General features: G+C 36.1%; 1 protein-coding gene across 1 annotated transcript in view; it reads right to left on the bottom strand.

Annotated features, from left to right (window-relative positions):
* The window catches only part of LOC134577352 (phospholipase A2 inhibitor and Ly6/PLAUR domain-containing protein-like), a 40,978-nt gene extending 39,155 nt beyond the window's left edge, over positions 1-1,823 (bottom strand). The window contains exon 1 of the mRNA XM_063436057.1: positions 1,715-1,823. Coding sequence (XP_063292127.1) covers positions 1,715-1,766 — 52 coding nt within the window. The 5' untranslated portion in view covers positions 1,767-1,823. The remainder of the gene's footprint in view (positions 1-1,714) is intronic.
* Positions 1,824-14,384: the final 12,561 nt, after the last annotated feature.

The raw sequence follows: 14,384 nt of genomic DNA, 5'->3' as shown, positions 1-14,384 counted from the left end.
CTATATAAAACCAATGAATTGCATTGCTAATAAATCTCTAGGAAAGTAACACGGGCAATCTGATGCCTTGATCCATATTATTATTATTATTATTATTGGCATTTAAATAGCGCCAACAGATTCCGTAGCGCTTTACAATATTAACTCATTCAGGGTTATTCCCCTAAGGTGAGAATTCAAAGTGGGTTTCAAAGGTCAAACTTGCCGAATCAGAACATTTCTCTAAGTTAGCCATGCTCCCAGTTTAGCCACTTTAACTTTAAATTTGAAATTCAATTTAAAGTCTCACTTTAGTGAACAGCCCTGTGTATAAAGTTCATTATCTAATAACAAATCAGGGAAAACTGAAAAACTGTGAGCTGAGATCTTTTACCATCACTGCTAATACTCAGATTGCTGCTTACAAAATAATTGGAAAGCCGGTGGCTCTTCATCCAGGACTGTACTCAAACTATGTCACTGTGTTATAATGTGTGAGTCCCCTTTAGTCAGAACAGAGACATTTATCAATCAGGAAAACCCAAAACTGAACACAAAATGCAGGCTCCCATCTCTCCAAATAATCTAGTGAAAAGATTGCAGAGGGAAGAGAATGAGATCGTCTGCTAGATAATGCCAGAAAACGCTGAATCCATTGCTAGGTGAACAATGATTTCTCAAATTATCTGAAGACGACCTGTCACAGCTGAGAGGATGCTACTTGTAGACTTACCTGTGGCTGTCACAGCAGATAGGATGCTACCTGTAGACCTACCTGTGGCTGTCATAGTTGAGAGGATGCTACCTGTAGACCTACCTGTGGCTGTCATAGCTGAGAGGATGCTACCTGTAGACCTACCTGTGGCTGTCATAGCTGAGAGGATGCTACCTGTAGACCTACCTGTGGCTGTCCCAGCTGAGAGGATGCTACCTGTAGACCTACCTGTGGCTGTCATAGCTGAGAGGATGCTACCTGTAGACCTACCTGTGGCTGTCACAGCAGATAGGATGCTACCTGTAGACCTACCTGTGGCTGTCATAGTTGAGAGGATGCTACCTGTAGACCTACCTGTGGCTGTCATAGCTGAGAGGATGCTACCTGTAGACCTACCTGTGGCTGTCATAGCTGAGAGGATGCTACCTGTAGACCTACCTGTGGCTGTCCCAGCTGAGAGGATGCTACCTGTAGACCTACCTGTGGCTGTCCCAGCTGAGAGGATGCTACCTGTAGACCTACCTGTGGTTGTCACAGCTGATAGAATGCTACATGTAGACCTACCTGTGGCTGTCACAGCTGAGAGGATGCTACCTGTAGACCTACCTGTGGTTGTCACAGCTGATAGAATGCTACATGTAGACCTACCTGTGGCTGTCACAGCTGAAAGGATGCTACATGTAGACCTACCTGTGGCTGTCATAGCTGAGAGGATGCTATCTGTAGACCTACCTGTGGCTGTCATAGCTGAGAGGATGCTACCTGTAGACCTACCTGTGGCTGTCACAGCTGATAAAATACTACCTGTAGACTTACCTGTGGCTGCCATAGCTGAGAGGATTCTACCTGTAGACCTACCCGTTTATGCCCGAGCTGACAGGATGCTACATGTACCTGAGGCTGTCACAGCTGAGAGGATGCTACTTGTAGACCTACCTGTGGCTGTAACAGTTGAGAGGATGCTACCTGTAGACCTACCTGTGGCTGTCATAGCTGAGAGGATGCTACCTGTAGACCTACCTGAGGCTGTCACAGATGACAGGATGCAGATGACTGTAAGTATATAAACCATGATCTGTGGATCCAGACCTGTTGGCAGGGATAACCTAGATGGACAATGGTAGTCTGTTCTTAGAATGATACACCTTGATCTCGAAATATAATATAAAGAGCACATGGAGGCGGGCTTAGACTGGGAGGTACCAATATCCTGTAATATGGAAATTATTCAATGGAACTGAACGAGACAATTTGTTCTTTGATACATATTATTTACGAAAAGGTTGGTTACTCTTTGATTATAACTCTATAGCTTTTTTGAGATTTCATACGGGCTGATTTAATTAGGGTAATATTTCAGGCATCCATCATGTTTTATTTAATCTGAAAGCAATCAATTACAATAAGTTAAAGGGTTGCTGATCATGAACAAAATCAATGACCTGCTAAACAGTAAGTGTCTCTCTCGGTATATTATAAAGGGTTACAGTAAATATCTCTCCCAGTATATTATAAAGGGTTACAGTGAGTGTCTCTCTCAGTATATTATAAAGGGTTGCAGTAAATATCTCTCCCAGTATATTATAAAGGGTTACAGTAAATATCTCTCCCAGTATATTATAAAGGGTTACAGTGAGTGTCTCTCTCAGTATATTATAAAGGGTTACAGTGAGTGTCTCTCTCAGTATATTATAAAAGGTTACAGTGAGTGTCTCTCTCAGTATATTATAAAGGGTTACAGTGAGTGTCTCTCCCAGTATATTATAAAGGGTTGCAGTAAATATCTCTCTCAGTATATTATAAAGGGTTACAGTGAGTGTCTCTCTCAGTATATTATAAAGGGTTACAGTGAGTGTTTCTCTCAGTATATTATAAAGGGTTACAGTGAGTGTCTCTCTCAGTATATTCTAAAGGGTTACAGTAAGTGTCTCTCTCAGTATATTATAAAGGGTTACAGTAAGTGTCTCTCTCAGTACATTATAAAGGGTTACAGTAAGTGTCTCTCTCAGTATATTATAAAGGGTTACAGTAAGTGTCTCTCTCAGTATATTCTAAAGGGTTACAGTAAGTGTCTCTCTCAGTATATTCTAAAGGGTTACAGTAAGTGTCTCTCTCAGCATATTATAAAGGGTTACAGTGAGTGTCTCTCTCAGTATATTATAAAGGGTTGCAGTAAATATCTCTCCCAGTATATTATAAAGAGTTACAGTAAGTGTCTCTCTCAGTATATTATAAAGGGTTGCAGTAAATATCTCTCCCAGTATATTATAAAGGGTTACAGTGAGTGTCTCTCTCAGTATATTATAAAGGGTTACAGTGAGTGTCTCTCTCAGTATATTATAAAGGGTCACAGTAAGTGTCTCTCTCAGTATATTATAAAGGGTTACAGTGAGTGTCTCTCTCAGTATATTATAAAGGGTTACAGTAAGTGTCTCTCTCAGTATATTATAAAGGGTTGCAGTAAATATCTCTCCCAGTATATTATAAAGGGTTACAGTGAGTGTCTCTCTCAGTATATTATAAAGGGTTGCAGTAAGTGTCTCTCTCAGTATATTATAAAGGGTTGCAGTAAATATCTCTCCCAGTATATATAAAGGGTTACAGTGAGTGTCTCTCTCAGTATATTATAAAGGGTTACAGTGAGTGTCTCTCTCAGTATATTATAAAGGGTCACAGTAAGTGTCTCTCTCAGTATATTATAAAGGGTTGCAGTAAATATCTCTCCCAGTATATTATAAAGGGTTACAGTAAGTGTCTCTCTCAGTATATTATAAAGGGTTGCAGTAAATATCTCTCCCAGTATATTATAAAGGGTTACAGTAAGTGTCTCTCTCAGTATATTATTAAGGGTTGCAGTAAATATCTCTCCCAGTATATTATAAAGGGTTACAGTGAGTGTCTCTCTCAGTATATTATAAAGGGTTACAGTGAGTGTCTGTCTCAGTATATTATAAAGGGTCACAGTAAGTGTCTCTCTCAGTATTTTATAAAGGGTTGCAGTAAATATCTCTCCCATTATATTATAAAGGGTTACAGTAAGTGTCTCTCTCAGTATATTCTAAAGGGTTACAGTAAGTGTCTCTCTCAGTATATTCTAAAGGGTTACAGTAAGTGTCTCTCTCAGCATATTATAAAGGGTTACAGTGAGTGTCTCTCTCAGTATATTATAAAGGGTTGCAGTAAATATCTCTCCCAGTATATTATAAAGGGTTACAGTAAGTGTCTCTCTCAGTATATTATAAAGGGTTGCAGTAAATATCTCTCCCAGTATATTATAAAGGGTTACAGTGAGTGTCTCTCTCAGTATATTATAAAGGGTTACAGTGAGTGTCTCTCTCAGTATATTATAAAGGGTCACAGTAAGTGTCTCTCTCAGTATATTATAAAGGGTTACAGTGAGTGTCTCTCTCAGTATATTATAAAGGGTTACAGTAAGTGTCTCTCTCAGTATATTATAAAGGGTTGCAGTAAATATCTCTCCCAGTATATTATAAAGGGTTACAGTGAGTGTCTCTCTCAGTATATTATAAAGGGTTGCAGTAAGTGTCTCTCTCAGTATATTATAAAGGGTTGCAGTAAATATCTCTCCCAGTATATTATAAAGGGTTACAGTGAGTGTCTCTCTCAGTATATTATAAAGGGTTACAGTGAGTGTCTCTCTCAGTATATTATAAAGGGTCACAGTAAGTGTCTCTCTCAGTATATTATAAAGGGTTGCAGTAAATATCTCTCCCAGTATATTATAAAGGGTTACAGTAAGTGTCTCTCTCAGTATATTATAAAGGGTTGCAGTAAATATCTCTCCCAGTATATTATAAAGGGTTACAGTAAGTGTCTCTCTCAGTATATTATTAAGGGTTGCAGTAAATATCTCTCCCAGTATATCATAAAGGGTTACAGTGAGTGTCTCTCTCAGTATATTATAAAGGGTTACAGTAAGTGTCTGTCTCAGTATATTATAAAGGGTCACAGTAAGTGTCTCTCTCAGTATTTTATAAAGGGTTACAGTGAGTGTCTCTCTCAGTATATTATAAAGGGTTGCAGTAAATATCTCTCCCAGTATATTATAAAGGGTTACAGTGAGTGTCTCTCTCAGTATATTATAAAGGGTTGCAGTAAGTGTCTCTCTCAGTATATTATAAAGGGTTACAGTGAGTGTCTCTCTCAGTATATTATAAAGGGTTACAGTAAGTGTCTCTCTCAGTATATTATAAAGGGTTGCAGTAAATATCTCTCCCAGTATATTATAAAGGGTTACAGTAAGTGTCTCTCTCAGTATATTAGAAAGGGTTGCAGTAAATATCTCTCCCAGTATATTATAAAGGGTTGCAGTAAATATCTCTCCCAGTATATTATAAAGGGTTACAGTAAGTGTCTCTCTCAGAAAATTATAAAGGGTTACAGTGAGTGTCTCTCTCAGTATATTATAAAGGGTTACAGTAAGTGTCTCTCTCAGTATATTATAAAGGGTTACAGTAAGTGTCTCTCTCAGTATATTATAAAGGGTTACAGTGAATATCTCTCCCAGTATATTATAAAGGGTTACAGTAAGTGTCTCTATCAGTACATTATAAAGGGTTACAGTAAGTGTCTCTCTGAGTACATTATAAAGGGTTGCAGTAAATATCTCTCTCAGTATATTATAAAGGGTTACAGTGAGTGTCTCTCTCAGTATATTATAAAGGGTTAAATTAAATATCTCTTAGTATATTATAAAGGGTTACAGTGAGTGTCTCTCTCAGTATATTATAAAGGGTTACAGTAAGTGTCTCTCCCAGTATATTATAAAGGGTTACAGTGAGTGTATCTCTCAGTATATTATAAAGGGTTGCAGTAAATATCTCTCTCAGTATATTATAAAGGGTTACATTAAATATCTCTCAGTATATTATAAAGGGTTACAGTGAGTGTCTCTCTCAGTATATTATAAAGGGTTACAGTGAGTGTCTCTCTCTGTACATTATAAAGGGTTACAGTGAGTGTCTCTCTCAGAAAATTATAAAGGGTTACAGTGAGTGTCTCTCTCTGTACATTATAAAGGGTTACAGTGAGTGTCTCTCTCAGTATATTATAAAGGGTTACAGTGAGTGTCTCTCTCAGTATATTATAAAGGGTTGCAGTAAATATCTCTCCCAGTATATTATAAAGGGTTACAGTAAGTGTCTCTCTCAGTATATTATAAAGGGTTACAGTGAGTGTCTCTCCCAGTATATTATAAAGGGTTACAGTAAGTGTCTCTCCCAGTATATTATAAAGGGTTACAGTGAGTGCCTCTCTCAGTATATTATAAAGGGTTACAGTGAGTGTATCTCTCAGTATATTATAAAGGGTTACAGTAAGTGTCTCTCTCAGTATATTATAAAGGGTTGCAGTAAATATCTCTCCCAGTATATTATAAAGGGTTACAGTGAGTGTCTCCCTCGGTATATTATAAAGGGTTACAGTAAATATCTCTCAGTATATTATAAAGGGTTACAGTAAGTGTCTCTCTCAGAAAATTATAAAGGGTTACAGTGAGTGTCTCTCTCAGTATATTATAAAGGGTTACAGTGAGTGTCTCTCTCAGAAAATTATAAAGGGTTACAGTGAGTGTCTCTCTCTGTACATTATAAAGGGTTACAGTGAGTGTCTCTCTCAGAAAATTATAAAGGGTTACAGTGAGTGTCTCTCTCTGTACATTATAAAGGGTTACAGTGAGTGTCTCTCTCAGTATATTATAAAGGGTTACAGTGAGTGTCTCTCTCAGTATATTATAAAGGGTTGCAGTAAATATCTCTCCCAGTATATTATAAAGGGTTACAGTAAGTGTCTCTCTCAGTATATTATAAAGGGTTACAGTGAGTGTCTCTCCCAGTATATTATAAAGGGTTACAGTAAGTGTCTCTCCCAGTATATTATAAAGGGTTACAGTGAGTGCCTCTCTCAGTATATTATAAAGGGTTACAGTGAGTGTATCTCTCAGTATATTATAAAGGGTTACAGTAAGTGTCTCTCTCAGTATATTATAAAGGGTTGCAGTAAATATCTCTCCCAGTATATTATAAAGGGTTACAGTGAGTGTCTCTCTCAGTATATTATAAAGGGTTACAGTGAGTGTCTCTCTCAGTATATTATAAAGGGTCACAGTAAGTGTCTCTCTCAGTATATTATAAAGGGTTACAGTGAGTGTCTCTCTCAGTATATTATAAAGGGTTACAGTAAGTGTCTCTCTCAGTATATTATAAAGGGTTGCAGTAAATATCTCTCCCAGTATATTATAAAGGGTTACAGTGAGTGTCTCTCTCAGTATATTATAAAGGGTTGCAGTAAGTGTCTCTCTCAGTATATTATAAAGGGTTGCAGTAAATATCTCTCCCAGTATATTATAAAGGGTTACAGTGAGTGTCTCTCTCAGTATATTATAAAGGGTTACAGTGAGTGTCTCTCTCAGTATATTATAAAGGGTCACAGTAAGTGTCTCTCTCAGTATATTATAAAGGGTTGCAGTAAATATCTCTCCCAGTATATTATAAAGGGTTACAGTAAGTGTCTCTCTCAGTATATTATAAAGGGTTGCAGTAAATATCTCTCCCAGTATATTATAAAGGGTTACAGTAAGTGTCTCTCTCAGTATATTATTAAGGGTTGCAGTAAATATCTCTCCCAGTATATCATAAAGGGTTACAGTGAGTGTCTCTCTCAGTATATTATAAAGGGTTACAGTAAGTGTCTGTCTCAGTATATTATAAAGGGTCACAGTAAGTGTCTCTCTCAGTATTTTATAAAGGGTTACAGTGAGTGTCTCTCTCAGTATATTATAAAGGGTTGCAGTAAATATCTCTCCCAGTATATTATAAAGGGTTACAGTGAGTGTCTCTCTCAGTATATTATAAAGGGTTGCAGTAAGTGTCTCTCTCAGTATATTATAAAGGGTTACAGTGAGTGTCTCTCTCAGTATATTATAAAGGGTTACAGTAAGTGTCTCTCTCAGTATATTATAAAGGGTTGCAGTAAATATCTCTCCCAGTATATTATAAAGGGTTACAGTAAGTGTCTCTCTCAGTATATTAGAAAGGGTTGCAGTAAATATCTCTCCCAGTATATTATAAAGGGTTGCAGTAAATATCTCTCCCAGTATATTATAAAGGGTTACAGTAAGTGTCTCTCTCAGAAAATTATAAAGGGTTACAGTGAGTGTCTCTCTCAGTATATTATAAAGGGTTACAGTAAGTGTCTCTCTCAGTATATTATAAAGGGTTACAGTAAGTGTCTCTCTCAGTATATTATAAAGGGTTACAGTGAATATCTCTCCCAGTATATTATAAAGGGTTACAGTAAGTGTCTCTATCAGTACATTATAAAGGGTTACAGTAAGTGTCTCTCTGAGTACATTATAAAGGGTTGCAGTAAATATCTCTCTCAGTATATTATAAAGGGTTACAGTGAGTGTCTCTCTCAGTATATTATAAAGGGTTAAATTAAATATCTCTTAGTATATTATAAAGGGTTACAGTGAGTGTCTCTCTCAGTATATTATAAAGGGTTACAGTAAGTGTCTCTCCCAGTATATTATAAAGGGTTACAGTGAGTGTATCTCTCAGTATATTATAAAGGGTTGCAGTAAATATCTCTCTCAGTATATTATAAAGGGTTACATTAAATATCTCTCAGTATATTATAAAGGGTTACAGTGAGTGTCTCTCTCAGTATATTATAAAGGGTTACAGTGAGTGTCTCTCTCTGTACATTATAAAGGGTTACAGTGAGTGTCTCTCTCAGAAAATTATAAAGGGTTACAGTGAGTGTCTCTCTCTGTACATTATAAAGGGTTACAGTGAGTGTCTCTCTCAGTATATTATAAAGGGTTACAGTGAGTGTCTCTCTCAGTATATTATAAAGGGTTGCAGTAAATATCTCTCCCAGTATATTATAAAGGGTTACAGTAAGTGTCTCTCTCAGTATATTATAAAGGGTTACAGTGAGTGTCTCTCCCAGTATATTATAAAGGGTTACAGTAAGTGTCTCTCCCAGTATATTATAAAGGGTTACAGTGAGTGCCTCTCTCAGTATATTATAAAGGGTTACAGTGAGTGTATCTCTCAGTATATTATAAAGGGTTACAGTAAGTGTCTCTCTCAGTATATTATAAAGGGTTGCAGTAAATATCTCTCCCAGTATATTATAAAGGGTTACAGTGAGTGTCTCCCTCGGTATATTATAAAGGGTTACAGTAAATATCTCTCAGTATATTATAAAGGGTTACAGTAAGTGTCTCTCTCAGAAAATTATAAAGGGTTACAGTGAGTGTCTCTCTCAGTATATTATAAAGGGTTACAGTGAGTGTCTCTCTCAGAAAATTATAAAGGGTTACAGTGAGTGTCTCTCTCAGTATATTATAAAGGGTTACAGTGAGTGTCTCTCTCTGTACATTATAAAGGGTTACAGTGAGTGTCTCTCTCAGTATATTATAAAGGGTTACAGTGAGTGTCTCTCCCAGTATATTATAAAGGGTTACAGTAAATATCTCTCTCAGTATATTATAAAGGGTTACAGTGAGTGTCTCTCTCAGTATATTATAAGGGGTTGCAGTAAATATCTCTCCCAGTATATTATAAAGGGTTACAGTGAGTGTCTCTCTCAGTATATTATAAAGGGTTACAGTGAGTGTCTCTCTCAGTATATTATAAAGGGTTACAGTGAGTGTCTCTCTCAGTATATTATAAAGGGTTACAGTGAGTGTCTCTCTCAGTATATTATAAAGGGTTATAGTAAATATCTCTCCCAGTATATTATAAAGGGTTACAGTGAGTGTCTCTCTCAGTATATTATAAAGGGTTACAGTGAGTGTCTCTCTCTGTACATTATAAAGGGTTACAGTGAGTGTCTCTCTCAGTATATTATAAAGGGTTACAGTAAGTGTCTCTCTCAGTATATTATAAAGGGTTACAGTGAGTGCCTCTCTCAGTATATTATAAAGTGTTACAGTAAATATCTCTCCCAGTATATTATAAAGGATTACAGTGAGTGTCTCTCTCAGTATATTATAAAGGGTTACTGTAAATATCTCTCCCAGTACATTATAAAGGGTTACAGTGAGTGTCTCTCCCAGTATATTATAAAGGGTTACAGTAGGTGTCTCTCTCAGTATATTATAAAGGGTTGCAGTAAATATCTCCCAGTATATTATAAAGGGTTACAGTGAGTGTCTCTCTCAGTATATTATAAAGGGTTACAGTAAGTGTCTCTCCCAGTATATTATAAAGGGTTACAGTGAGTGCCTCTCTCAGTATATTATAAAGGGTTACAGTAAATATCTCTCCCAGTATATTATAAAGGATTACAGTGAGTGTCTCTCTCAGTATATTATAAAGGGTTACTGTAAATATCTCTCCCAGTACATTATAAAGGGTTACAGTGAGTGTCTCTCCCAGTATATTATAAAGGGTTACAGTAGGTGTCTCTCTCAGTATATTATAAAGGGTTGCAGTAAATATCTCCCAGTATATTATAAAGGGATACAGTGAGTGTCTCTCCCAGCATATTATAAAGGGTTACAGTGAGTGTCTCTCTCAGTATATTATAAAGGGTTACAGTGAGTGTCTCTCTCAGTATATTATAAAGGGTTACAGTAAGTGTCTCTCTCAGTATATTATAAAGGGTTACAGTAAGTGTCTCTCTCAGTATATTATAAAGGGTTACAGTAAGTGTCTCTCTCAGTATATTATAAAGGGTTACAGTAAGTGTCTCTCTCAGTATATTATAAAGGGTTGCAGTAAATATCTCTCCCAGTATATTATAAAGGGTTACAGTGAGTGTCTCTCTCAGTATATTATAAAGGGTTACAGTAAGTGTCTCTCTCAGTATATTATAAAGGGTTACAGTGAGTGTCTCTCTCAGTATATTATAAAGGGTTACAGTAAGTGTCTCTCTCAGTATATTATAAAGGGTTACAGTGAGTGTCTCTCTCAGTATATTATAAAGGGTTACAGTAAGTGTCTCTCTCAGTATATTATAAAGGGTTACAGTGAGTGTCTCTCTCAGTATATTATAAAGGGTTACAGTAAGTGTCTCTCTCAGTATATTATAAAGGGTTACAGTAAGTGTCTCTCTCAGTATATTATAAAGGGTTACAGTAAGTGTCTCTCTCAGTATATTATAAAGGGTTGCAGTAAATATCTCTCCCAGTACATTATAAAGGGTTACAGTGAGTGTCTCTCTCAGTATATTATAAAGGGTTACAGTAAGTGTCTCTCTCAGTATATTATAAAGGGTTACAGTAAGTGTCTCTCCCAGTATATTATAAAGGGTTGCAGTAAATATCTCTCCCAGTATATTATAAAGGGTTACAGTGACTGTCTCTCCCAGTATATTATAAAGGGTTGCAGTAAATATCTCTCTCAGTATATTATAAAGGGTTACACTGAGTGTCTCTCTCAGTATATTATAAAGGGTTGCAGTAAATATCTCTCTCTGTACATTATAAAGGGTTACAGTGAGTGTCTCTCTCAGTATATTATAAAGGGTTACAGTAAGTGTCTCTCTCAGTATATTATAAAGGGTTACAGTAAGTGTCTCTCTCAGTATATTATAAAGGGTTACAGTGAGTGTCTCTCTCAGTATATTATAAAGGGTTGCAGTAAATATCTCTCTCAGTATATTATAAAGGGTTACAGTGAGTGTCTCTCTCAGTATATTATAAAGGGTTACAGTAAGTGTCTCTCCCAGTATATTATAAAGGGTTGCAGTAAATATCTCTCTCAGTATATTATAAAGGGTTACAGTGAGTGTCTCTCTCAGTATATTATAAAGGGTTGCAGTAAATATCTCTCTCTGTACATTATAAAGGGTTACAGTGAGTGTCTCTCTCAGTATATTATAAAGGGTTACAGTAAGTGTCTCTCTCAGTATATTATAAAGGGTTACAGTGAGTGTCTCTCTCAGTATATTATAAAGGGTTACAGTAAGTGTCTCTCTCAGTATATTATAAAGGGTTACAGTGAGTGTCTCTCTCAGTATATTATAAAGGGTTACAGTGAGTGTCTCTCTCAGTATATTATAAAGGGTTACAGTGAGTGTCTCTCTCAGTATATTATAAAGGGTTACAGTAAGTGTCTCTCTCAGTATATTATAAAGGGTTACAGTAAGTGTCTCTCCCAGTATATTATAAAGGGTTGCAGTAAATATCTCTCTCAGTATATTATAAAGGGTTACAGTGAGTGTCTCTCTCAGTATATTATAAAGGGTTACAGTAAGTGTCTCTCTCAGTATATTATAAAGGGTTACAGTGAGTGTCTCTCTCAGTATTTTATAAAGGGTTACAGTGAGTGTCTCTCTCAGTATATTATAAAAGGTTACAGTAAGTGTCTCTCTCAGTATATTATAAAGGGTTGCAGTAAATATCTCTCCCAGTATATTATAAAGGGTTACAGTAAGTGTCTCTCTCAGTATATTATAAAGGGTTACAGTGAGTGTCTCTCTCAGTATATTATAAAGGGTTACAGTGAGTTTCTCTCCCAGTATATTATAAAGGGTTACAGTGAGTGTCTCTCTCAGTATATTATAAAGGGTTACAGTGAGTGTCTCTCTCAGTATATTATAAAGGGTTACAGTGAGTGTCTCTCCCAGTATATTATAAAGGGTTGCAGTAAATATCTCTCTCAGTATATTATAAAGGGTTACAGTGAGTGTCTCTCTCAGTATATATTAAAGGGTTACAGTGAGTGTCTCTCTCAGTATATTATAAAGGGTTACAGTAAATATCTCTCCCAGTATATTATAAAGGGTCACAGTGAGTGTCTCTCTCAGTATATTATAAAGGGTTACAGTGAGTGTCTCTCCCAGTATATTATAAAGGGTTACAGTGAGTGTCTCTCCCATTATATTATAAAGGGTTACAGTGAGTGTCTCTCCCAGTATATTATAAAGGGTTGCAGTAAATATCTCTCTCAGTATATTATAAAGGGTTACAGTGAGTGTCTCTATCAGTATATTATAAAGGGTTACAGTAAGTATCTCTCTCTGTATATTATAAAGGGTTACAGTGAGTGTCTCTCTCAGTATATTATAAAGGGTTGCAGTAAATATATCTCCCAGTATATTATAAAGGGTTACAGTGAATGTCTCTCTCAGTACATTATAAAGGGTTGCAGTAAATATCTCTCCCAGTATATTATAAAGGGTTACAGTGAGTGTCTCAGTATATTATAAAGGGTTACAGTGAGTGTCTCTCCCAGTATATATTAAAGGGTTACAGTGAGTGTCTCTCTCAGTATATTATAAAGGGTTACAGTAAATATCTCTCCCAGTATATTATAAAGGGTTACAGTGAGTGTCTCTCTCAGTATATTATAAAGGGTTACAGTGAGTGTCTCTCCCAGTATATTATAAAGGGTTACAGTGAGTGTCTCTCCCATTATATTATAAAGGGTTACAGTGAGTGTCTCTCCCAGTATATTATAAAGGGTTGCAGTAAATATCTCTCTCAGTATATTATAAAGGGTTACAGTGAGTGTCTCTCTCAGTATATTATAAAGGGTTACTGTAAGTGTCTCTCTCTGTATATTATAAAGGGTTACAGTGAGTGTCTCTCTCAGTATATATTAAAGGGTTACAGTGAGTGTCTCTCTCTCAGTATATTATAAAGGGTTGCAGTAAATATCTCTCCCAGTATATTATAAAGGGTTACAGTGAATGTCTCTCTCAGTACATTATAAAGGGTTGCAGTAAATATCTCTCCCAGTATATTATAAAGGGTTACAGTGAGTGTCTCTCTCAGTATATTATAAAGGGTTACAGTGAGTGTCTCTCCCAGTATATTATAAAGGGTTACAGTGAGTGTCTCTCCCATTATATTATAAAGGGTTACAGTGAGTGTCTCTCCCAGTATATTATAAAGGGTTGCAGTAAATATCTCTCTCAGTATATTATAAAGGGTTACAGTGAGTGTCTCTCTCAGTATATTATAAAGGGTTACAGTAAGTGTCTATCTCTGTATATTATAAAGGGTTACAGTGAGTGTCTCTCTCAGTATGTATTAAAGGGTTACAGTGAGTCTCTCTCTCAGTATATTATAAAGGGTTGCAGTAAATATCTCTCCCAGTATATTATAAAGGGTTACAGTGAATGTCTCTCTCAGTACATTATAAAGGGTTGCAGTAAATATCTCTCCCAGTATATTATAAAGGGTTACAGTGAGTGTCTCTCTCAGTATATTATAAAGGGTTGCAGTAAATATCTCTCCCAGTATATTATAAAGGGTTACAATGAGTGTCTCTCTCAGTATATTATAAAGGGTTACAGTGAGTGTCTCTCTCAGTATATTATAAAGGGTTGCAGTAAATATCTCTCCCAGTATATTATAAAGGCTTACAGTGAGTGTCTCTCTCAGTACATTTTAAAGGGTTGCAGTAAATATCTCTCCCAGTATATTATAAAGGGTTACAGTAAATATCTCTCCCAGTATATTATAAAGGGTTACAGTGAGTGTCTCTCTCAGTACATTATAAAGGGTTGCAGTAAATATCTCTCCCAGTATATTATAAAGGGTTACAGTAAATATCTCTCCCAGTATATTATAAAGGGTTACAGTAAATATCTCTCTCAGTATATTATAAAGGGTTACACTGAGTGTCTCTCTCAGTATATTATAAAGGGTTGCAGTAAATATCTCTCTCAGTATATTATAAAGGGTTACAGTGAGTGTCTCTCTCAG

Source organism: Pelobates fuscus, chromosome 11 (assembly GCF_036172605.1).
Source record: "Pelobates fuscus isolate aPelFus1 chromosome 11, aPelFus1.pri, whole genome shotgun sequence".
In the NCBI taxonomy this organism is placed as follows: domain Eukaryota; kingdom Metazoa; phylum Chordata; class Amphibia; order Anura; family Pelobatidae; genus Pelobates; species Pelobates fuscus.
Note: the sequence above shows the minus strand (reverse complement) of the source record. Positions and strands in the feature narration are given on the sequence as shown.